Genomic DNA, 26,248 nt, shown 5'->3' with positions numbered 1-26,248 from the left:
TCAGCTATCATTTGCTCGACCTCCTTCATTTCCGCCATCATCTTTTGGGAAAGCTTCACCTTTCCTCTCTTCTTGTCCTCCATACCTGCGTTGTGTAGATGTGAGCGATTTTTGGAGTGTGCAATCAAGGTGCTTTATATAGCTACAGTACTCAACCAACTAGGACACATGTCATAGGGATGGTTGAGCTTGCCTCGGTCTTTGTGCTACATTACTTGCACCATTACTAATGCAATCATAAGGGTGGCTGTAATGACCTGGTTGAGTTTTCTAAGGAGTCTATGTATAGAAGGCCTATCATTCCTCCCTTCGTACTCCCTAGTGTTAGCCGGTGCCTTCCTACCTTTACCCTAACCAACAACCGAGGTTTTCTTACCTCTCTCCACAAATGGATCCCTTTTAGATCGAGATAGAGGAGGAGCTGCCTTGCTCTAACGAGGCACCCAAAGACAAGCTGTATCATTTTCTCTATAGAATTGGGCTTCAACAGAGGGAGTAGGAATTCAAGCTTGTTTTCAACCTTGCCTTCTCATTGCAAGAGTTTTTAGCTTTTGCTCACATTTCCTTGCAGAGTTTCTTCAGACATACGAGCAACAGACAATCAGCGGCACATTTGAGTTTAAGGGTTGTCGATATGTTCATACGAAGGATATTAGTTTTGATCGTTTAAAAAAAGATATTTTCTACAGGAGCAGCCTCAAGTTGCCACTGTAGTCTCGCTGACATCAGGTGTCCCGTACATAATCGAAAGTGTCGAGTTGCAGAATAGTATGCTGGGTTCATACTCTTTTTGAATATTAATCTGGACGATCATCGGGACACAGTAGAGGAGGGCGAGAGCAGTCACCGTTCGGTCATTGGTGACGTGTTGGTGCAACCACCAAGTGGTTGTGTTTCAAAAGGTGTTCAGTTGTCATAGGGGGACTTTGCCAACATATGTGCTCCCTACCATCCCCATCGGTGATCATCATTATGTAATGCTTAATGACATCATGGAACTACTTGACTTGAGAGAGGACTACTGCCTTGCTATAGTTGCTCAAAATCTACAAGAGGATGACAATATAATTGACCCTGTCGATGACAAGTATTTTGTCATGGATGCTCATGTAATAGCGGGTGAGTTTATCGAACCAACAGAGGCACTAGCAATGATATACAAGGATGCAGCCACATGTGCCGCGATGCTCCCAACGGAGTCGGAGTTCAGGGCGGTACAGGAAAGGCTTGGAATCACAGAGATGGGGAGAATTGCTCCATCAACGACATTGACGCCTTCCTCATCCTCTCCAAACAAGAGTACACTTGACTTATGGATTGCTGCATAACTTGAAGAAAATAAAAATCAGAAGGTGTACTACTGTGTAAATATTTTTTCGCTTCCCCATATGAGAGTTTCATGTGTATATACCAACACTTGGCTTTTATTTCTCGTAGTCGTAGTCTATGATGATAAGTTCATTCCTCTTTCCCGTGGATGAGGTAAAGGAGACTTGGGAAAGAATTCCTTCCTTGGTCAGTACTTGGAGAATTTGAACGCTCCAAACTTCCTCTGCTTCCATTCTAGCTTCTCGAATCTCCGAGGACAAGGCTGAATTTCCTCTTTTTGTATTGAAGACACTCTCAAGATATCTAGGAGGTATGGCCATTAGATGGAACGCAGAAAAGGTGATGTTTCTAGACAAGCAAGCAGCGATCTCAACTTTTGGTGTAGGGCCTGGCATGTATGGCCTGTGCAGTCGCTACTTTTTATCACATGCTGCGTATGGTCTAGCTTGTGGAATCACAGACCCATGCCAGTTGCCACAATATGGAAAACATGATCTGTTGAAACAAAAGAATCAAATCACTTAACTTATAGAAGAGGCCCCATAGGTTGAGGCATCTGAGGAGACCTAATTGCTCGACCTCAACGTGCTTGCGACGGATGCTGATGACGAAACACGTCATTCAAAGAGACCAAGGCACGAGGAATATGAAAAGCTGAAATTACATCGATTCTTCTAGATACATTAAGTTTGGTATTTGGATCTTGCTATGGCTGAGAGTTATGGCATAACTTGCAACGGTGTTGTCCAAACCCTTCCAACGCGCTGTTTTTGTAGATGCCAATCCGCATGTTGTCTAGCCACATATGATAACTCCTATATCTCATTTCTTCACTGTTTTTTAGCTAATCTCACCGCATGGCCAATCTGACTTTGTTTGACTTGTTCCTTGTGATGTAGCCTATGCATTAGTTTCCAATACGCCCATTGGTGTAGCTCCTCTAAGCTATTTGTTTTGTCCGCACCACCTCCATGTTGAGTGTGACTAAAATAACCATCGTAGTGGGCTTTTTCTATGCCCTGTGTAGATCAAACACTCAAGCTGCCATATTGCCTTGCAAACCAAGGCATGTGATTACAGATAATGTGCTGCACACAAAGCATGTAGACATTATAAAGATGAGTATTTGCAATTCAAAATATTAGCATGTCATCAAACCAATTACAGTACCATGTAGTGACTAATATGTTGATTTGTCCATGCACTTATGAATGTCTTGTGAAAGGTCTCCACAGCTTCTTGGAGAGTTGTATAGCCACCATCAGTCCATGAGTTCAATTCACAGAACTTGAATATTGCATCCAAGGTTTTCTATACCTTCACTTTGTGAGTCCTTGATGCACCATTGTCTGCATTGTCAACTACAGCATTGTGCATATTTTTCCACCTGTTATATCGTAATTCTTGTCTTTCTTGTGCACTTTGGCTTTTGCATTATCGTCCAGTTGTGTGCACTGAAAGGAAGAGTCAGGCTTTCACACCACCAATGGACATCTTCTTTTAAACATTCCAGCCATTTTTTAATGTCTTCTCATCCTTCTCTATCTTAACATGTCCTCTGTGCAAACCCATTTCTGAGAAGGTCGTCTCTAAGGTTGAAATTGCCCTTTTCTTCGCAGAGAGAGGTCGAGTGGTCTAGGCAAAACAGATGTAGAGAAACATTAGTTTTTCTATTATTCTACAAAGTGCATGCATTGTGCTGCATATGTGTATTGTAGATAGTGGGATATCCAAAATGGGTCGTGCAAATGCCTATCCAGAGCTCTTCTCCAAAATGGTTTGTCACGGATGTGAACCCCTCCCATGCAATACAAGCAAGGGCTTTTTCTTGTTGCTCCTTTGAAAACATTGTACATGCATTTCAAGGTTTTTGCGTCTCCAGCCATGTGCCACTCTACATTGTAGGATCCCCTGTCCTCCACATCCAACTTCTTTCCATTTCTCTGTTTGCTTATTGTTTCTGTTATGTTTGTTTGATGAAAAACCCAATTCAATATATTGAGTTCTCAGTGGGCACCTGAAAGGATAATTTTGAACTTATTATAATGCACATTCAAAAGCATTCAACTGAAACATAATGATAAATTATCTTAAACATAACTTCTATGCACCTTGAACGTCGTAAGAAGAAGGAAAATGTTGTGCTCAGATTGCACACTAAAGTTTCGAGGATCATCTGGTCCAATGCTTGCATCCAAAGCTCTATTTATAAGTGTGATTATGACTCGCTCAACCTTTGTCTCCTTTACAAGATCGCACTCATCTAGCTTCATGACAAACTTCACGACGCCATTGCACTCTTCAGGAGTAATATTGAACAACTGCAATGTATGACTGTAGCGTGATCATATCATAATATATATTGTTATAATTGTCGTAGATCATTTCTTCTCCTTTTGGCGATCTGTATGTCGATTCAATGTGGAAAGGACTTCCTAGCTTTTGAAGCACCTCCTCATTGACTTCCCGTCTTGTCTTTTGAATAGAGAAAGGGTTTGGAAGTAGCGTGTGCTTGATGCGGAACTTTTTGACTTGTATTTGCACAGATCTGAGTAAGAGGAGTTAGGAATCAAAACCCTTTTCTAGTGGAACAACACTGGAAATGATACAAAACTCTTTTCTAGTGGAACAACACTGCAAATGATGCTACATACTTGAAAATGGCAGCATATTCCTTATTGGATATACCAGATTCATCCAAAATTGATTAAACGTCCCGTGCAGAGAGTTGGTTCTCCTGTAAAAGGCTGTCAAGTTGTTTAGCAACGATCTTACCATAGCGCTTATCATCCAAGAGGCCAGCTACGTTTTTGCGATTCAATATGAGCCCGTAATGGGCCGAGGAGGTGGTTGTGATGCGCTCCACTTCCTAAGCCATGGTGGCCATCTCTGACATAGTTCACTAAGGATGTAATATCCTTAAAAGGTGGAGTGGATTTTGTGACGGGATGTTTTGGATGCATTCTACCCTCTAGTCAAAGGTCCACACTTTTCATGCCCTGTGATCTTAAGTTCTCCTTCAAAGCTTCAGAAAGCGTCTGCTCTATGTTTTTCTTGCAAAGGGGTTCATACTCTCGTGAGAGCTCTATGTGCATATGATACACATCTCTCCTATTCCTCGTAGAAGTTTTTCGTGGAGAAGCTACAAGTGTCGACTCAGACATGATTGATCGAAACTATGTACAGCAGGAGGTGGGGCGATAGAAGAATGGCAATTTGAATATCGCACGCACGATAGAAGAATGGCAATTTGAATATCGCGCGCGTGAGAGAATGCAGGAGGGAATGGGGGGGAAGAAGGAGGCAAGGAAACAGAGGTTAGTTTTCAAAAACGCAGAAGATTGAGATATTCAGCATTGAATTTAGTAGCCATCGCACACAATGAAGTGTTATCATAATTGGAATACTTTTTGGGTTTTTTAATAAACGTACCTTGCATGAATAAGATATCCAGATTTTAGAAAACATGTATGAAAAAGGGTTAAAATGAATTTTCTATTATCTCTCTCTATGCTGACATGGCATTTCTTACAAGGCCCAAATTTGAGTCCAAACTTTTCCTAATGTTTTCCCTCATCAAAGTTCTCAGAGTTAGTGGCATTATTTGAAAAGCTATCAGGAAGAATTAAGATGTCAATATTAACAAGAGTCTTGACAGGTTCAGGTTTGGGAACTTCAATGCCCTTTTGTTCTTCATTAGAGGTTGGGAGGTGAAAGCATTATCATCTACATCATCAGCTCCATCTACAATAGAAGGATCAAACACTTGATACAGAAATGCACCAAATTTGTTAATATACATGTTGCCATTATTTGTTACAGGAGGTCTATTTCTACTACTTCCTCTTCTATTACCTATTGAAACCCAAGATTGTTGTCCTCTGTATCCTTATCCTTGTCGATTTCCTTTTGTATCTTGCTGGCAAGATCTAGAAAATCCTTGATCAAGTGACCCTGCCTAAGATAGTGAAAACAGGCGTTTAGGAAAGTTCATATAAACAATTTTTTGAGTATGCAATAACTGACCCATTTGGTTCTTTGATAGTATAGAATTTCTCAAGAGAGCATCAGTATCCACCCCCATCAACAACAATTGAGGGTCCCACTTGGGATTGATCCCATTGGAAGGTTTCTGTCCCAAAACCTTACCAATGTGGGCACTTATCTGCTTCAACCAGGGAAAGAATTCAATAGCAAAATCTGGGAAATCTACCTATACAGGCACTTTTGAGGGTTTTTTGTCCTTGGGATCAAAACTCTTATGCCATTTGAAAGCAGACATTGGAGTATGTCTAATGAGCCATTGATCTCTACTTAGAACTTGTAAGGCATTGTCAGCATCATCAAAGAAGAAGAGATAATAATTGTTAGGCACGTATTGCACATGGTTTGGGAAGACTCCCACTCTTGTGAGACGTGGTAACAAACCAATATATAGTCTCATACTCAAATAAATTGACCAAAATTTACATTAATGCACAAATAACCCCAATTTTGATACAGATTTAAAAAATATCTAGGGGTTTACACATGTTTGTTTCAACCAATTATCTAGATCATAGCTCCCACCATAACTTCACCTTCTCCTCCAGATCCCATATTAGGAGCTTTATTTTTACCGTCTCCTTCCAAAGGAGTGTCGGATTTTTCATTACCTGCTAGCTCTTCCCTTACCTCAATATGATTAGGAGCTTTCTCATTATTTTCTCCTTCCAAAGGAGTAATAGATTTTTCATTACTTGCTAGCTCTTCCCTAGTACTTCAGTATGATTAGGATCATAAACATTCTACAGTTTATCTACAATTGGTTATTGATGAATATGATCCCTATTCTCTAAATCCTAAACATTCTAGGGTTTATCATCAGTTGGTTATTTATGAGTATGATCCCTATTCTCTAAATCTCCTTGCAGAGGATTGTAAATATTTTGCTAGACATTGGAGATGAAAGAAAAGTAACCATTGTGTAGAGGAGATCAAACATATAGTTGGTTGGTTCTGTGGAGAGAAAAAAGATGGACCGGTAAGTCGGTGTAACGTCTCGCAGGTCTCGGAGTCGGAGAGTTGAAGAGGTCATGTTGGTGAAGCTATTGCATGGCAGAGTTTGGGTTGGGAGCTGGCCAAGCATGCAAAGCATGCGTGTAGGAGATGGGCCCTTGAGTAGTGGGCCTATGTTACACAAACTGTCCGCCAGACCTAATATGATGAGAGGGGCTCTGGTTAGTGGTTCCCCTAGTGGAAGAAGATGAGTGATGCAAAGGATTTGGGTGGTTGGGACCAGGGTGCCCCTCACTACAAGCAATCCCGTTGAGAGCAAAGCGTCATGAAGTGCCATGCTATCCCCCACAAAGGGGAAGGGAGCAGGGGGAGGTCATCACACAAAAGTGGTCGAGCCAAGACATAACGAGCAAGGGGAAAGGGCGATGGCACAATACATGTGCATGCCTTGGTCCTTGCTCCCAGGACAATGCTCACAGCTCCTTCATGATTGGAATGGGCTTGGTAAATTGAGTTGTTTCTTGAAAAGTAATCAAGGCACACTAGTTTATAATATTGTTTCTTATAGCTCTTTCATACAGGAAGCTTGGCATGGTTATGTTGAGATCATGTTTCCTAGAGCTCTTTCATATGGATTATGTTGGCGCTGAAAAGTTGCAAAAGCAACAGGTGCTTGTCTTCTTCTCCCCACATTTGCGAGCTGCAGTGCCATGAATCAGAGAGAGAAACGAGTGAGAGAGTGGTAGAATTGGCTAAGAGCTGTGGTCCACCTAGCTCAGAGAATGGCTGCAATCCATCAAAGAATACATGTTCTACATGTGCTCAAAGCTGTCACACGTACAATAATTGAGCATTCATAAGGAGTGCCAAATTTCCCCTTGCTTTACGCAATTGAGCCTCGGATTTTTTTCCAAATTTCATTGGTTACCTGCTATTACTTTCATTTACGGCTTGATGTAACCTGTTACAACGAGTCCTTGAATGTTTGCGCTGTAACATTCTGGATTGAAGCTCCTCTTTGTAGCGGCTACATGGCATGTTCCTTTCCTCTCGAAGCGTTGGAACCACTCTGCGTGACCACAATGTCCAGCAATTGTAGCGCTTCAAGCCCCCATAAGAGCTAGGCGTGACGTGGCTCTAGGGTAGAGGAGTTAGTAAGGAGATAGGTTCTAGTAGCAATAGAAGTCACCCCCTAATTTTGAGACTATTGAGCGTGAGTAGTTGGAGTAAAATGGCTGACGTGTAGACTGCAACGTTTTCAATGCTTGAAATCTTGATTTAAACGCGGTCATGGACAACTCAGAATTGGTCCATGAATGTCTCAGATCGTTCAAATGGGTGCATTTTAGTGCTCGAAAAACACTTTTTTCCAAAAACTAAGCAAACCTACATATGTGAAACAACAGAGGTAAATTAACAGAATTTGAAGGTTTTTACACCAAATTACACTAATTTTTCCAAAGTTTTCTCACCTTCGAATATAAAATTTAGAGGTAAATTTCAAAATTTGTAGGTGGGACTACACTAGACCTAGGTTTTTTTCGAGCACTGCATTTTCTTCGAAAGTCATGCTAATCCGTCGAAGAAGCTGCGTGCAACATCTCCCTCTCACAGTTCGAATCCATCCACCATAGCTCAAGCTTGGCCCCACTCGATTTCGGCGTCACTAAATTGAGACTTCTACCCTAACTGCGCCAAAATTGGCGTAGTTGAGCTCGCTTGGGCAAGGTTGTGTGTGTGTGTGTGTGTGTGTGTGTGTGTGTGTGAGAGAGAGAGAGAGAGAGAGAGAGAGAGAGAGAGATGACAAAGCCTCGTTGACGTTATCAAAAACATTACATTGTGAACGTATGTTACAAGTAAAACTTGTTTTTTTGCGGGGCAAGTGACAAATTTGTCCACCTTTCCTTGGTGGTTGCCATTAGAAATGTGTGCATTTGAATCATGTGTGAACGAGGCCTTAAAGGTTCTAGCCTCTCCTAAAAGAAAAGTGGATAGATGCCACTTTGCCACGTCAAGTGCCTCTGCCGCTGTGCGGTGGCTCACAGCGTGAGTGGGGGCTGCCAGCTCAGCGCGCTCTCAATCCGTACAGACGTCCAAGCGTGGGCCCTGAGGACGCGTACGCTTGCTTGCCTCTACTTCATTTTCCTTGAATAGCACCAAGGAAAATCTAGATATTATTTTGCTTTCTTTTTAGTATTTACCCCGGCTAAGTCTATAAAATTAAATGGTTTATTGAAAGGTGGGCTCTTTAATATCTATTTTTCTTCTTTCAAGAAAAAAAAAAATGTACCCGTCCCGGGATTGGGCACCTAGGAAGGTGGAAACGCAGGTGACTGTGTAACTCTGGTTTAACAGAGGCTAGATTGAGAGAGAGAGAGAGAGAGAGAAGAGAGAGGGCATAAAGGCAATCTCAACTAACTCGCTCTGATTGCTGGGAGTGTGTGTGGACAGTTGGCAAGGGGGGTGCTTTCGTATATGTAGGCAGAGGCCTAGAGAGAGAGAGAGAGAGAGAGAGAGAGGCCCGAGGGACAGATTCTGAGAGATTGTATGTGAGTAGAGCGAGTGTTGCTGGTGCTCACAGCTCACTGCCCACTGCCCATGTTACAGTTTCAGATTCTCAGTGCTGCTGCTGATTCGACTGTGTAGAAGAGAGAGAGAGAGAGAGTAGAGGGAGTGAGTGCTGTGCGCCAGCCATGGAGGAGGATGGGAGACGAGGAGGAGTGAGGTGGTGCAGGAGGGCTGTGTACCGCTGCACACTACTGTGGATTTGGATGTGGGCAATTGCAGAGGTGACGCGTGGCGTGCAGGGAGCGGATCACATCGTGGGAGCCAATAGAGGGTGGCAGGTACCGGCAGATGCAGGCCCGGATGCCCATCTGAACTACACGGTCTGGGCTTCCAAGGAAACCTTCCTTCTCGACGACGAACTCAGTAAGGGCTCTCTTTTTTTCTCTCTCTCTCTCTCACTCACAGAGGAAAGCTCGGGAATCGAACTCGGGGCTTGTTCAGCTCTGCCGGTCTTCACTAATGTGTGCTTACGTGTATTGCAGCTTTCAACTACCAGAGGAACGTACACTCGGTCTTTGAAGTGAACTACTCAACGTTTGTGAATTGCAGCTTCAGCATGTGGTATGGCAACGACTGGATCTACAATTGGACCAACCGCGGAGGCAAAACCAAGCTCATCCTGAATGAGAGCCGACCATACTACTTTGCATGTGGCATGGGCGACCATTGCAGGCAAGGCATGAAGGTGGCCATCAACGTCACACACAACACCACCAAAAACTCCACATCCAATCTTTCCTCCAAACCCAAAGACACTTCCTTAGCCTCTTCTCATATGCCTCTCTTGGGCACCCTAATTTGGTCCCAACTACTCCTCTTCCTTTTTGTTAGACTTCTCTACCCTTCAATCTGATCCCCATTTTTAGAGAAGCTTGCCACATTTGGCTCTATGCGTTCTTCCTCCATTTTCCCCTCTAGATTTGGGAGTGGTTTCACTTGCATTGTTCCAATGGCTTTGCCTTTGGCCAAGGATTTTTCTAACATGGGCCCACTCTTCAAGACAAGACAGAGTGTTCCTCTTTTCTTTTTGTATTCTTTATCGGTTGAGTAACTAGAAGACATGTCAAAGATTCAAGAAAATCCTTGGGGGGGGGGGGGGGGGGGGGGGGGTGGTGCTTTCATTTTTTATTTAAATCTTTGGTCTGTAAAGGTTGTACTTCTTGCAGAGAGGGTGTGTGAGGTCCAGTTGGGCAATGTTGACTTTACTTAGGTCTAATTTGAAAACCTTTACTTTTTTTGGGTGATTTCAGAGCACTCAAAATGGAATGGTCTGAGGTCTCCCCCCCCCACCCCCAAAAGACAAAATAGATAGAGAGAGAGAGAGAGAGAGCCTGCGCACATGCGGAGTCCCTGCCGTTCCTCCCACCAAGGAATCTGCACTGGTCGTAAGCATCATCTCACAGACATGCAGGGCGGCAGCAGCAATACCGGCAGCCAACAGTTGCTAGTTAGCGCACATGCGGGCCAACAGCAAGGCAAACGGCGCCTTAACTTGGCAGGGGAGTTGTAGGTTGTTGACGTAGGATGATGCACATGCTAATCATAGGACGCCCCCATCTAGGCACCGTTGCAAACGGCTAGGGGAGACGTTCACTTTTCGTTGGAGCGGTAGTTGCACGGAGGGTTGGCGATTCACCCAGTCCAAAAACGTGGTCGGACATCATGGAATCTCCATCGGTCGGCGTCCTCTTCTTGGTATGTGCACCCTAAGAGAGAGTGAGAGAGTTCATGAGTTTTCTACCTTTTTATGGTTGGGTTCACATTAGACTACACTTTATGAGATCTTTCGAACGCAAAGCTTCAAAACGTTCTCTTCCACCATCCATGTTTTCACATTGATGGCGCAGGAAAATGTGAGGCAATATTTTACCACCGTCTTATATGAATGCTTGTGAGTGGGGGCGGAAGACAGAGGAGGCAAGTGTCAACACAAAGGGGTGGGAGGTTTAGCTTAATGTGACTGGTGTCAACATGGTACTTTTTGCCAAGGTGGAGGGTGGAAGAAAGAGCTTCCGGTGGTGGGGGGGGGGGGGTCGCAACAAATCCCCTTTTTCTCTTCCACGATGTGGCACTCTTCATCTCACTTTTCTGCCGCCCCAAGTAATTGGTATTTTTTGCAATTTAACTGTACTTTCTTAAGGTTTCCAAGTAGATTCTCTCCTTTTCCTCCTCCCTTCAACTAGTTGTTCTGCTTTTTCATGTGGCTCAAGGCTAAGCTGAAGCACGCTTTTTTGAACATTGACAAGGCTAAGTTCAATTGCTATTGACCAAAGAGTCAAAAGTGAGTTCGATGAAAGAGAAGTCATTTTGGTCACTTTTGTTGAAAGGAAGGCCACTTTGGTGACTTTTACACTTATGTCTACTTCTCACTCTTGGAGGATTGGCTACCCCCGTAGACTTGTTTTGTAGCAGTGACGCTTCGAACACAACCTTTCTTTTGCCTAGACATTTGTACATGCATCATGGCAATCAACACCATCCTCATTACTAATGAGTAATTAACAAGTTTTTTTCTCCAAAACTAAACCTCAACATTTGAAGGGAAGAGATTAACTCGAAAAGGGGAAGGCTTGAGATGCACATCTTTGTGTTGTCGTCTCACTGTGCCTCCTTTGAATAGCTCCTTGAATCCCTCTTCATAGAATCCCATGGGCTAGTAGTCTTCTAGAACCACCACCCAATTGTCCTATATATAGACCCATTGCTTGCTAGCTTCCTTGAAAGTGTTGTCTCCCACAGAGTTTGTATTGTCATTGTTATCCCCCTTATGACAAGAGTTTTCATCCTTGAAAAAAAATAGAAAATCTCTTTTAATGTTTTCCCTTCCTCAAGTCTCAAACTTATCTTTCATGGTAATCCAAAATAAGTTTTGGCTCATGAGGTAGAACAAAAAGTTCAATGAAATCTACTAGCAAGCGTGTCTCAAAGTGCATTGTCCATTGATGCACCATTTCCTTTAATGACTTACATGGTTCACTCGATGGACGTGCAACTTAGTAATTGATTATAGCTGGGTTGCCTTCTTGAATATTGGGAAAGGTCCACAATATTTGGGAAAGAACTTAGTGATTACATGTACCTCCATGGAGGAGTGCAATCTACTTGAGTGAAGATTTGGAGTGGACTATAAGTACATCCAAAGAGGAGTGCAATCTACTTGAGTGTAGATTTGAAGTGGATGTAGAGTGTAGGTATCCACCACTTCAGGTTAGCATTTGTCATGCTAGAGCAAAAATACTAGAAGCGCTATCGATCAAAACATCAAAATAATGTGTTACTAAGTCAAACAATAAGTGGGCTTTTGAGCTCCCCACGTTTATGAGTGTAGTATTGATTATTTTGAACATTCCAAAGGAAGAAAAATTGAAGATAAACTTACTACAATGCAAAAATGAACGAACGTTTTTCATGATTCTTTTGAATGAGTATCCTTTCTCACTCGAGTAAAGAAATAAGATGGCATAATTGAACAACAAAAGCAGATTTACTAGAACAAAGACAAGAAAATTTAAATAGTTGAGAGAAAATGAAACCATACTTACCTACAAGAGAAATGTTCGAAGAAATGTGAGGCATACGGATGATATTTAAAATGGCATATTTCGGTTTAAGGTGTTTATCATAGATATCTACTTCAAATCCCAAAGGGAATTTGAAAACTCTTGAGGTCTAAAAAGGCACAACAATCACTATTTGAGGTACAATTAAGGCACAAAACTCCTTAGGATAAATTTTTTCACCTACAAAATTTGAATTCATGTACATAAAATCTTGAAAGAAGGAACGTCGGGAACAAAAAGATCATCTACAAAGCGTCCTACAGTGCATAACTTCTGCAAAAAATTGGGCAAGTGTTAACAAGGATAAGACACTCCATAAAATTAAACTCATACGTAAAACAATAGAAATTATTAAAAAAAACAGCAGAAGTGGTGCCCATAAGGATACCAATTGTTTGCTTGAAAAGAGTCACCGATGGTTATATATAGATTGTACAAAATTCTATTACTATTGGCTTTGTATTTGGAGAAATTTGTCTCTGTCTTTGAAGATAAACAAAGCCTCCCTTGGGAGGAGGCTTAACTTTCAACATTTTTATGGCTTATTAGCACTAGTTTGGTGACCTAACAAGACATAAAAGTATTATATTAGGGTTTTGGAAAAAAGTGAAGTACTCCTATTTTATGTATGTGTTCGTAGGAGTCCTTACTTCAGCTAAAAGCTAACACCACACTTTTATGTGGGAAAAATAAGACACAATCTTGACTATATCTTCATGAGGAGCTCTCAAAGCCAAATGAGTGCTCAATTTCACATAAAAGAGAATATTTTCTAGGTGAATCCCATTTTACACAAGGTATAAAAATCTCCGAACAACGAGCCTATTTTTTCCATGAACATCAATGAGTTTATGAACAAAGTATATGGTTGTTGAAGGCCCATAAAAAAAGATATAGAATTAAGTACAAAAAGGATGTTTTTTGCACTATTCTGACATATCATCGATCTTTCTATGCATACCTATCAGTACCTTTATAAATGCTTTGAGTTTACACAATTTAGTTCTTTACTTTCATCTTCAAGCATCGAAAGCATCAAAAGAATTAAAACATGTCTCCCAATGACAATGTGGAACGCACCTATGAAGTATAAAAACTGCACGAATGAAAAAATGGCTTCCACAATGTGACCTTCCTCATGGCATTTAGATCTATCAAGTCGGTGCCAAATTGAAATTGTATGCTTAAATTTGGACCTAAGCTTGAAATGTACCATTCTTGTTGAGTGAAATTCAACAATTTAAAAACATAGTATCAAAATGAGTGATTTTAGTAACATGGGAAATCACTCTTGCTTTTGTGTAGGGTATCAAGTGTCCCAAAACTCAAGGAAGAAGAGATAGAGTGAGAACTTCATAAACACACTCAAAATTTTCTTTTGATTACAAACACACTTCCAACATATTCATCAAAATGTGAATTTTACTAGCAAATAAGCATATAGAGAATTTCTTATGAATGGGCCATAACTTACAATACATAGGCTTTCCATTTTTTAGAATCATATCATCTTTAGAACTACGTATGTGGTACTTTAGAGGTCACTAAACTATGTTTTAGGGTCATCTAATGTCAATTTCATGAAAAATGGACAAAAGCAACACTTTTTTTTTTGCTTTTAGGTTTTAAAAATGTATTCAAACTGAACTTTGAAGGTGAATCAATAGCCCAAAAAAATTCCAAAACTTTTTCAAGTCATAAGCTAGTTTGTGGATATACAACACTTTAGGACCTCAAGCAAAAGTTCTAGAAAGTTGCCGAGTTGAGAGGACATAAAAGTGTCCAATCACCAATCTAGTGTTAATGATACGAAACTATAGGAATCCAAGACAACATGCTTGAGAGAGTATCTTTTCAGAATCTCTTCCTCATACAAATATATATATATATATTTTTTCAAGTCATAAGCTAGTTTGTGGATATACAACACTTTAGGACCTCAAGCAAAAGTTCTAGAAAGTTGCCGAGTTGAGAGGACATAAAAGTGTCCAATCACCAATCTAGTGTTAATGATACGAAACTATAGGAATCCAAGACAACATGCTTGAGAGAGTATCTTTTCAGAATCTCTTCCTCATACAAATATATATATATATATATAGAGAGAGAGAGAGAGAGAGAGAGAGAGAGAGCATATACATCTAGAGATAATCTCTAGGTGATTAGCACAAGCCTCTGTGCGTGTGTAATTTTGGAGGGAGGAGGGAGGGAGTGCTTGACATATCACGACTTTTTGAACCATAACAATGAAAACCAAAACTCAGGGCCCAACCTAAGCACTGCTACTATCAAATCACGATGTAGATCAAGGGGTGCTTATGTGGGAGTGATGACGTGTGGTGTGATGTACAAACAAGTTGAGACGCTCATTCTTACAATAAGAAAAGATTCTGGGTGCCTTACTAATAAAGCAAATAATTTTTTATGCAATTTTGTTTTCAAAATTATTCATATTGGAAGGTTTTTATGCTTTTAGGACTTCTATACCAATACCATGTGCTTTTTTACTGCTTTTGGTTCTTTTGGGTATAAAAGAGATGCCATGATGCCACTAGTTCGACGATTGTGACTGGTTGGATCAAACAGTGTGTGCAATTTGCACCATTGCGAGCATCACAATTCATCAACATAAAGAAATACTACCAATAGCCCTTAGTTGAAGTGTCTTCGCTTCCAAGAGCAAAACCCTGCCACTCTCATCTTGTCTACAATGAATTTTCAAGTTCAATTTGTTGTAGCATGTGGCAATGTCTTATCACTTTGTCAAGTGACTTGCCCATTTGAGAGAGAGGAAGAGAAGAATGACTTTGACAATGTGGAAACAATCCCAAGAAACCTCAAAGATCACCCGACTTACGTGCGCACGAGAGAGAGAGAGAGAGAGAGAGAGAGAGAGAGAGAGAGAGAGAGAGAGAGGTGGTGCGTTCTTTTGAGTACATACAACATGCACACATACATAACCATGCATACATAGAAAGGCTATAAGATATGGAAAGTTGAATAAGCACGGATATCACCTCTATATCCACGTGATGCTAGATGACATGCAACATGAAAGGAATAGAGAAATTTGAGACATACACCAGTAAATCTTGGATGGATTCCCCTTTATCCCCCTTGACTTTTGTCTAGCTATCTACATGAGTTCTTGTATATTATTTACAATTTTGTTTGATAGAAATTTATCTTGGCTCTCTTTCACCTTTAAGACCTCCAACTGCGCGTGTAATGCACTCGGGCATGCAGACGTGAGAAAGAGAGGCAGAAAGTAAGTAGGTTGACCATTGCCCACTCACAATTTAGGTGCCACACATTTGTGTTCTCTCCACTATCGGAGGGTAAGAGGCAGAGCTCAAACCATGCTTCTCTAGTTTTTGATATGCAAGAAACAAGTAGGACAGTATGCATAACATATATGGGATAAATTTAGTACAACGCAAACCCACCCTAGTACCCATAACTAAATTGGGATTCCAATTCTTAGGACCAAATCTGGTCGTCAGACAGACGCACTAAAAGATTTGCAGTATTCTTGAAATGCCAGAAGGGGTTTCGAACCTTCCACCTCGCAACTCTCATTCACCACCCTCTCCAACTTTTTACCTTGTCAGCAATCTCCCTTTGCAGGCAACTTTTTCCATACAAACAGCAGCTGTACTTTCAAAGAATCATTCATTTTCCTATTTCCTTATTGCATTTCTTGGGAAAAAAATAAGGAATTTTGAGATTTTACACTATAGTGCCATTCCGCATAGGAACGGTAGTCAACGACAGCTGGGCATGGCTGGACAAGAATATTTACAAGGCTTTTACAGACCTAGAGGTCAGTCAAGAACCAGCCACCCAATCAGCCACTCTCCTTAACAAATCTACATCTGAGTCATTTCTAGATCCCAAAGGCGTCACCGATACCTGCATTGCGAGCAACAAACCATACGTTAGTTTGAAGAAGCCACTCGCATGATGCAAATAAAACAAAAAACAAGAATGGCAATCCCAAACATACAAAACCATCTTGCAAAGCTCCAAAATCGTAAGAATCATCCTCTTCTCTGACCATTTCTGCAACCTAGGGTCCATGGTTAAAAGAGGAATAACACCCATGTCAATTTCAAAAATTGCAGCACAGATTAGAAAAGTAAAAAGCTCAATAAAAAAAAAAACAAGGTTCGAGTTCACACACCACACCCCCACCATAGATGAACCAAGAAAAGCCTAAAACTCAACTGTGAAGGAGTGCAAGAGAGAAGATTATGGTGACATCCAACCATTGGGGCCACCATGCATCGTACTGACTGAATTCTATGACATAATGCTCATTGCTATGACATTTTCATCAATATGCTACATTAGATATCAAAACATGCCACATACACAGAGTTATAATCTGTAATGTGGCATGAAGAGGACCAAGAGATCTTTCTTCCCTAGTTCAACTGATAATGAGGAAGCATTGCAACAAGGGAAGCTGCAAGTTTCAACACCGCAAACATGATATCTAGCTGGGCAGCCTTTGGGGTTAAGCTCAGGTGCATGCCAGCTAAATGTGGAGATATGGCTATTTTATTCCTCATCTATAACAAGTCAGGAAGCGTTCAGGTGGCTTTCACAGTTTGCAAGAGTGAACGAGAGTTCCTGTCTTCTCTCATTCTTGTCTTTGTAGACCATTGGCTGAGCTTAGAGTACAGGCGTAAAATCGAGGATAATTACTCTTATTTAAAGGGGGCCGGGGGGTTGTGGGGGGGGGGGGGGGGGGGGGGGGGGTACGTCACAAATTGATGACGTGTCAGGACATTACCCAAACCAGTGTAACAAGAAACGTTTCGTCGTTTCGAGGCGTTTCGTTTCAAAAATGCCAAGAAGAAACACAATACAAAGCACATATATTTCTAGAGGATATAAAAAACCTAATAATTAAGAGTCTAGTAGGTGGATACATCCTATATACATGGTCATAGAAGTGGTTGCACGTTATACACTATATGGCTAATTTTGAATTTTGAAAATTAGACCCTTTTTTAAAAAAACCCGAAAAGGACGTTTCATCCCCACTTTTGAGTTTGTTTCAAAACGTTTTGACTCTCCAGAGTTTCGTGTTTCGTTTCGACGGATGAAACACGTTTTCATGTGACTATGAGGTCCCAAACAAACAGAGGAGAGAGAGAGAGAGAGAGAGAGAGAGAGAGAGAGAGAGAGAGAGAGCGAGCTTGCTTTATTTACGTCTTCTAAAGGCCGAAGTCGGCCTATGAGACAAATCAATGTACATCTAGTGGTAGTCCGGGTGTCTGGAAAAGAAAATACTGAAAATAAAATGCTGAAATGAAAGCTAATCTAGAACCGGGATGTGCAGTGTGGTGGTATGATGGTAATGTGTGGTGGTATGGGTATATATGGCTCTGGCACCGCAGATACTGACCATATGAATATATGGCTGTGGATGTAGCTCTGTCACAGCAGAAAATGACTACCTCGTGCTGAGTGAAAGTAAAAGTGTGAGGGCATACCCGTATCAGAGCTGGCTAATAGTGTGTAATGGGTGATGGGTATAAAAAGTGGTACATGGGGGGGAGGGGCTGAAAAACCCGATGTAAGTGGGTGCTCCAATGTGTGGTGGAGCGGGCCCTCTCCAGCTGCTGCTCATGAAGTGTACGGATCCTCAGTATATCCTGCTGGTATAGACGGGGCCGTCGGTATCCTGACTCCCGGGGTCGGCGTCGTGCTCGCTGTGCCTCTGCCTGCTCGAGTGTCAACCCAGTCGTCGTCGGCGGTGTGGGATCCCCTGAAGTCATTCTCTGGAAAAACTGAGTGATCGTCTGCTGAACACCTCCAGTGTCATGTGGTCGTGGTCGTGTAGACTCCTCACGTATGTGGAGTGCTCCTGTGATGAAATGGCCCACATGAGTCTGGTCTCTCCTCCTCATGCATGTCTGGAGAGTGCCCTCAATCCCAAATCTCTGTCTAAGCTCTGAGTAAGCTGGGCATCGTAGCATGAAGTGCTCCTCCGTCTCCACCTCTGTCTGACACACTGTGACACACTGGGCAAGTCCGGTTCTCTCGTGGTATGCCTCTGGCTCTGCCCCGCTCAATCTCAAGCTGGTGTGATGAGACTCGGAGCTGGCCGATGGCTACCCGTAGGTGATGTGGCATGTACTGCTGCATATACTGAGGGGTGTCTATGAAGCCCTGATCTGATATCTGGAGAAAATGCTCATGGTAGTGGAGCATTTTCGTCGGTAGTGGCTGCCTGGGGCTGATCCATGTCCTCTCAATGTAAATATGCGAAATCTCGTGCCTGATGATCCTATTCCTCTCCTGATGAGTGAGAGTATAAGTAGGTGCATGGATGTCATACTGGAGGGGTGGTAGTCGATCTATATCAAGCCCATGTCTAGTGAACCACTCGCTAGTCTGTGCATACCAAGAAGAGGCATCTCCCGCCAGTGCCATAGATTGTGATGCCTGTAGTGCTCGATAGGCAATGCGGTCCCTATCCATACTCCGTAATCTATGTAACAAGCAAACCGTCTGAAACAATGCCTCTACTAGCATAGGTGGGATTGCTAGCTCTGCTCTGACTATATCATGTGGAACGGACGGCTTGCTACGGATCATCCTGGAGATCATCAGTACTTGTGGGCGCTCTATCAAAGGCCAGATCGAGTCTGCCAAGCCAGGTCCCCATATGGCTGCCCCATACATAAGAGCCGGTGTAACCAAAGTGTCAAAAAACCACCCCTTCGTACGGGGCTCCTGAAAGTGTGCCTGGTGGCACTGTCTCTCCATCTGTGCGAGTGCGGAGTACCCCCTGGTCAATCTGTCTCTGGCTGCCTGTGTCATGGAAAAGGCCCCTGATGCCGCGGTAAAAGTCACCCCCAAGTAGACATATGAGCCTACAACCTCGATACTGCCCCCTGCTGCTGTGAAAGAGCTCTCTCGTATGATCCGTGCTGACGTATGAAAGATGAGAACCTTGGTTTTCCCAAGGTTCACTGAGAGCCCTCGCTGCGCACAAAAGTCATCAAGCCCAAGTAGATGCTGACGCAGCCCCTCTGCTGACTCTGATATGAGTACAATATCATCGGCATATAATAGTATATGGACTGTGGTGCCACCCATCTCCACCCCATCACCTCCTCTATGCTGAATAAAATCCACTATCTCATCAATGTAGAGCCCAAAGAGTGTAGGGGAGAGTGGACATCCTTGTTTCACACCAATGGTGCTAAACAAGGTCTCTGTAGTGCCTCCTGGACATCGTACTCGCCCACATACCTGCTCATAAAGTGTATATATACCCCATATCATGTCCTCCTCAAGCCCAAGTGAGAGTAGTCGCCTGAAGAGTCGCTCACGTGGCACTGTATCAAATGCTTTGCGAAAGTCCACAAAGCAACAGTAAATCCTCCTCTTCCTCACTCGTGCCTGGTCGATCAAGCAGCGTAGCGTGAAGATATGATCGATGGTAGAGTATGTGCAGCGGAACCCAGCCTGTCCTGCAACTCGGATGCCTGCTGCCTCTGCTCTGGTGCTAAGCTCCTCCTCTAAAACCGCGCCATAGAGCTTGGCCAACATGTGGCCAATCATAATAGTCCTGTATGTGTTGGGATCCATGGTGTCTCCAGACTTGTGTATAGGTACAATGATGTGCTGTGTCCACGAGTCTGGAAATCCCTCCACAAGTGCGCGGTTAAAGAGATGAGCTATGAAAGGTGCCAAGGTCTCTCTCCCATAAATCAGATGCTCGGCCTGTAGCTCGGTCTAGTCTCGAGCTCTACCATGTTGTAGATGCCAGATGGCTCGAGCTACCATCTCTGATGTGAAGAAGGACGAAGTGGTGGGCCGTGGTCCCTGTGGCAGGGGTATCGGTGGCTGTCCTGGTATCTAGTAAAGGTCCTTCGCATAGCGGTACCATGTGTCCAGGTCCTATGTCGGTGGCCTGCGCTCGTGGATGCGGCGCCATGCCTCTGCACTATCTCGGCTCATGAGCAAGTGATATAAGTCCCAGTATTGCTGCTCCTCCCATTCCCGCTTTTTACGGCAGGTGAGAGACTGCATTTGGCGCTGAGCCTGGCGGTGTGTGAGTACCCCGCAGGCCTCATCCTCTCTGAGCTGACGGCGTAATGCTCTGCAATCATCGTCATACCAACTGTTCCGTGGCATGGAACCTGTGCGGGGTGCATGTGTGCGTGTGTGGTGAGGGAAGCTCTGAATGGCAGATGTGTGAATCATGGAGGTAAGATCTGATGTGAGTGATTCTAGGGGGGCATGTGGGTCGAGAGATAGGAGATGTGTGCGGAGATGGTGTACATAGACATGAGAGAGCTCGTATGTAAAATGAATAGTGGTATGTGGCTGTGTGAGTGGGGTGGGTGTGTGTGACAAATGGGAGGTGAGTGTGAAAGTGAGGAAAGTGTGGTCTGCGCCGATAGGACGTCTCCCGACACTGAAAGATCGGAGAAGCTGGCCCCCAGAAGACTCCCAAGAATGTAGTCGACAATACTCTCTCCCCCCCCGTGAGGGAAGCAAGTGAGCCCACTCGAATCTGGCCACCTCTGCATCCCGTTATAAATAACGAGATGATGTCGGCTACCAAGCTCCAATAGGTGACTGCCATACCCGGTGGTATCCTGCACTGAGTCTGCTGACAGTCTGCTAATCCCCATCTCCTCTGGGTCTAAACTGCTCATAATCTCTGGGTGGTCCATATCATAGAGCTCGCACTGCCTGGTCTGGGTGCGCCTGTTGAAGTCTCCCATAAGGAAGACCTCTCCGAGTGCTGAGTAGCGGAGTATGTCATCTGAGAGTGGTGTATAAGGGGAATCCCCCTCCCATGCATGCCCATCGGTGCTCGCATATGAGGAGCCTCGTGGTGGAAAGTAGCAAATGGTGATATAGACCCCGAGCCCTAGACAAATGATGTGGCAGTACGGACCGACATGAATCACAGCGGAAAAAGCGGGAGCCGTACGACGCTGACGTGGCAGGCTTTTGGACGCCAGTTATAAAAGCAGACAACGACATGCTTTTTGAGGCAATTGTTTTTAGTAGTTGAAGCTATTGGAGGCGCCTTGCTTTTGCAGTTGTTGCTTTTGTAACCTGATCCTTTAAATATGTGCCCTAGGGTCACTTATATCAGATTAGTGCATTGTCAGGTGCAACGGAAGAGAAAAAGGATTTGCTCGGATCTAGTACTCCGCACACAAACACGAGGGACACTTTACTTCACTTGAAAGAACTGAACTGAAATGAAAGAAAGAGAGACGAGAGAGAGAAAAGAGACGACATAGGGATGTCGGGTCCCAACCCTCAAGGGCCCCTTGCTCTGTTGCCAAAGCAAGTACTTTCTTTATTCTTGCACAATGCTACTACAATGACTAAATGATGAGATGTTGATGCTAACGGATACTGACGCTAGTGATGCTGGGTACTGGGTATTGAGGTACTGAAGGGTACTGAGGTTCTATGTCGAAGATGATGATGTCGATGACGGGTACTACGGGTTCTATGTCGAAGACGGGGAGGTCGACGACGAGGTCTATGTCGAAGACGATGAAGTCGACGACGAGGTACTAAGGGTCTATGTTGAAGATGGTGAAGTCGACGACGGTTTTGTGTCGAAGACAGTGAAGTCGACGACGGTTCTGTGTCAAAGACGGTGATGTCAACAACGGGTACTGTTGGTCTACGTCAACGACGATGATGCCGACGACGACGACGATGGTGACTGTGCGACGATGACGATGGTGTCGTCGTCAAGTCCGGGACTGCGATGACGATGACGATGACGAAGGTGTCCTCGTCAAGATAGGGATCTACGATGACGATGGTGATGGTGTCGTCGTCAAGATAGGGACTTCAACGACGATGACGATGGCGATGGCGACGACGACGATGGTGTCGACGACGACAGCGTCAAAGCTGAAAACTGAAAACGCTAGGCTGTCTACTAAAAACTGAAAACGCCACGTTGATATGGGTCTTCTTCTTCTTGAGAAAACGCTAGGGCTCCTGTTGAGGTGTTGCCAATTTGCCATGGCTACTTTTCCAACAAACTTACAAAAAGAATTCAAAAAGTCACTTTTGATAAAATGACTTATAAGAGGTGGTTCACGCCGTAAAATGCCTGCATGATGAAATGAATGTTCTTGTGCAAGAGAGGGTATGCAAGTGTGACTTGCTTGGACATGCACGTCCTGCTAGAGGCTCACAAAGGTGCCAGGTTCAGTCCTAAGCTATGACTCATGCTAGATTATTGCAGAAGCGTGTCCACGTGGCGCAAGTGAAGTGCGCATGTGACATCCCCCCCCCCCCCCCGTTAAAAGTGAGGCACAGTTGCCAAACTTCTATCTGTAAATCGGATGCTAACTGATGAATGCTTCTAATGCTGTGGATGCATCACCGATGAAAATTCCTCTAAAACCAAGGATTGTGTCACCAGGAGGTGTATTTTTCCTGTTGTCTTCCGTAAATAAGTACTAGATATTTTTATTTATTTTATTTTTACTTGTTTTCCCCGGAACCCTTGAAAAGGTGCAAGTGGACATTGCATGGCCAATGTGAAACGGCTGCGACCGAATAGGTTTCTCACAGTGGGATTCTGGGTCGGTCAGTCTGGGACTGGTCGGGCCAGTTAGCATTGAATTCTGATGAGTATGGAAGCCTGTGTGCGCCAAATGAAATCTGGGCCACTCGGAAAGTCACTTACAACTTTATAAGTCAGTGGGAACTAGAGAATTAACTCAAAAGGGGCAAACTGGACACATGGCGGCTCTTGGTGCAGTTTTCCACTTCCATCAGCAAGAGGGGGCGCCCAATTTGAGAGGGGAGGCTGATTTGACTCATAAGTGACCTACAGTGTGTGTGTGTGTGAGTAGTGGGTGCAGGTCTACAGCTTTAATTTGCTCTCGTGCATCTCTCTCTCCCCTTTGGCACATATGGTAATGCCCCACTAGTTGGGCTACTCAGTTGAACATGTACAGTTCTCGGGGTTTATGCGCGTTTGCCAAGGCAAGAGCCTTCTGAACAGGAACCGGATTAGCTAATTGCTAATCCCCCACAGGTACGCACAGTTCCATCGCAAAAGATTGCGAGTTCGGAGAGTTTTCTCGCGTGAAAACTCGTCCAATTCACAGGGGAATTGTCCCATTGCATGCGGGAGCCCTTGGGACACGCGTAGGCGTGTTCGCTCCGCTAAAAACGATCCGAAACAGCGAATTACAGCCTGCTGTGTTTTTCTGCAGGTTTAGGGTTTCGCACCTAAACTGCAAGGGAACAGAGCCTTGGGATGCGTGTACAGGCTTTTGGGCCCCCGGCAGTGAAAAACAGGGAATTACAGCCCGCTGAATTTCTGTGACAGCTCACCAGAAAGCTTCCAGATAGCGAGGGAATCCGTCCTAGACAAGTGCTTTTGACCTACAAGGGTTTTTGCGCCGTTATGCTGCCAAAATCAGGTCGAAAACCTGCGTTTTCAGCCCTCGCCAGGTTTGGACAGCTTTGTGAAAGCTTGTGCGAAGTGGTCGGATCGTCTACCTTAATTTGAATAAAGAAATACTGAAAGGGGCACCAGTCTTTGGGGCCTACAGGGTGTCGGTCTTGTGTGCGCAGTGACATTCTAGTCGTTGGACGCAACTGTGTTCTCTTCCCTTCTCAGTGCTCTGTGTAAAGTTAACAGGTAATTGAAATAGTATCGCCCTCTACATTGTATAGGCCGGTTATATGGTTCCATCGACGGGATAGTCACTTTTTCTTCAAAAAGTGCAGCGTGGATTGTCGTGGGTGAAAGCAACACAGAGCTTGTCGATATGGCAGAGAAGAGAGACCAAGTACCTGAAGAGGGATCTTCCTCACATGGCACGGAGAAAGTTCCTTCAACTCTTCAAGAAGAGGACAGGTTGTTTAGAACTCAACTGCGTTGCTGCATGGACATGTTTCAGCAGTTGGCTGACAACCCAAGGATGCAGGAGTTCTTGCAGGCTCCGACACAGGGTTTTCAGCCTCCTACACAGGGCACGACTAAGCCGTTGCAGGAAAAGGAGATTTCCAATGCGCAGAGGACTCATGATGCTCGAGGGAAAGCCCATGTGGTTGAGCAACTAGCGGTGTCCAATGATCCAAAGCAACTTGCTTTAGCTGGAAAGGAACCGTTTGTGAATGGTCAAGGGAGTAATGAACACGCTATGCGTCAGACACTTCCATTACCTAATACTTATCCTGGTTATTTTGGAGGTGGTTCAGTGTTTCAAGCTATGGCTAGACCTTCCACAGGTTATATGCCAGGGAATGTGTTTGGGACAATGCAAACAGGCATGGGTAACCCTATGTACGCGAACATGGGTGTCCAACCAGGTTTTCAGGGTGCCTATGGCCAGTTTCGAGTGCCTGGAACACAATTTGGTATGGCTGGTTTTTTGCAGCCATACGTACCAAATGCAGACACCACAGGTAAAACAGTTGATGCGAGTGCTGGAATGAACAATCATGGAGCACCACTGTTACAAGCACTTGTTTATGATAATGTGGCTCCTTTGAGTCAACTTAAGGATTACAAGGAAGGTGGGCAGGGAGTGAAGTTTGAAACTTTCAAAGGAGCTGAGGATCAATTGAAGGCTTTGACCTTCATACAGCAGTTCGATGCAGCTTATGCTGGAGGAAACTTCATGGAATCTTCAAAGATACGCAAGGCTGCCACTTTCTTGAAAGGGAATGCGCTTCAATGGTGGACCGCATTGTTGAACCAGGGTCAAGCCCCAACAACGTGGGTCCCATTCAAACAGCTTTTTGCGCCTGCATGGTTGACTAACACTTTTGAAGTGGATGTGATGACAGAATGGCACGAGTTGAATGCTAAACAGTGTGCGAACTTGGAAGAGTACAATAAAAAGTTTTGGGCCGCGCTGTTGCCAGTCACCTTTTACAAGTTTGTGCCATTGTCAGAACAGATTGAGAAGTACTGTTGCGGATTGCCCAAGAAAATCAGGGACTACTGCACAAAGACTACTGTCATGAATATGTTTCAGTTGATAGAGAATGCAAGAGTGGCCAGCAATCTGTCGAAGGGAGATTCCCATGGATTTAATAGCCACAAGAAAGGGTCCCAGGGCAAACAGTTTTCAGCCAAGGGCAATGTTGCAGCAAAGCCTTCTGAGCCTCCCACAAAGAAGCCCTCCACTGAAGAAGGTGATACGTCCAAGAAGCAGTCTAAGTCTTCTTCGGGACGAGGACAAGGACAAAAAAGGCATTTTTTTGGCAAAACTTTTGAAGAACGGCAAGCTCTTAGGGAGGCCAAGAAATGCTATATTTGTGAACAGGAAGGACATTTTGCAAATGAATGCCCACAGAAGAAGTCACAGGATAAGGATGACAAGTCAGACCATAGAGGAAAGACTCATGTCCTTGATGTAAAGCTTAAAGGCGAGTTTGTTCCAGTTGTTTCTGCTTCTGCTATTTCATCTGTAATAAAGAATCATCTTTCTGCGTACTTGATCTTTGCAAAAGAAGTACCCCAAGTTGTATCTAATTTGTCTACCTTAGATAAAGATAGGTCAACTTTTTTGAGTGGTTTCAGTGATTGTTTTTCGGACTCTTTGCCAGGGGAGTTACCTCCTGAAAGACCTGAGGATCATACTATACATCTTGTGCCAGGTTCTAGTCCACCGAATAGACCACCATACAGGGTTAGTGCAGCCCAGCAGAAAGAGATTATGAGTCAGGTCAACGAGCTTTTAGAGAAGGGGCTGATTCAGCCCAGTTCATCCCCTTTTTGTTCGCCTGTACTCTTAGTGCAAAAGAAGGAT

General features: G+C 43.8%; 2 protein-coding genes across 2 annotated transcripts in view; one reads left to right on the top strand and one right to left on the bottom strand.

Annotated features, from left to right (window-relative positions):
* The first annotated feature begins 8,800 nt into the window (after positions 1–8,800).
* Positions 8,801–9,975, top strand: LOC147442453 (stellacyanin-like). The gene is made up of 2 exons (XM_086528612.1): positions 8,801–9,258; positions 9,378–9,975. Exons 1-2 carry the CDS (start codon positions 9,021–9,023, stop codon positions 9,746–9,748), a joined length of 609 nt encoding a protein of 202 aa, XP_086384738.1. The 5' UTR covers positions 8,801–9,020; the 3' UTR covers positions 9,749–9,975.
* Positions 9,976–16,108: 6,133 nt separating this feature from the next.
* Positions 16,109–26,248, bottom strand: part of LOC147442452 (uncharacterized) — a 46,950-nt gene continuing 36,810 nt past the window's right edge. Inside the window, exons 9-10 of the mRNA XM_086528611.1 lie at positions 16,462–16,524; positions 16,109–16,367 (exon numbers count right to left, since the gene is read on the bottom strand). Of these exons, the coding sequence (XP_086384737.1) occupies positions 16,284–16,367; positions 16,462–16,524 (147 nt within the window). The 3' untranslated portion in view covers positions 16,109–16,283. The remainder of the gene's footprint in view (positions 16,368–16,461; positions 16,525–26,248) is intronic.

The sequence above is a fragment of the Adiantum capillus-veneris genome, chromosome 14, assembly GCF_014529385.1.
Source record: "Adiantum capillus-veneris isolate H3 chromosome 14, ASM1452938v2, whole genome shotgun sequence".
In the NCBI taxonomy this organism is placed as follows: Eukaryota; Viridiplantae; Streptophyta; class Polypodiopsida; order Polypodiales; family Pteridaceae; genus Adiantum; species Adiantum capillus-veneris.
Note: the sequence above shows the minus strand (reverse complement) of the source record. Positions and strands in the feature narration are given on the sequence as shown.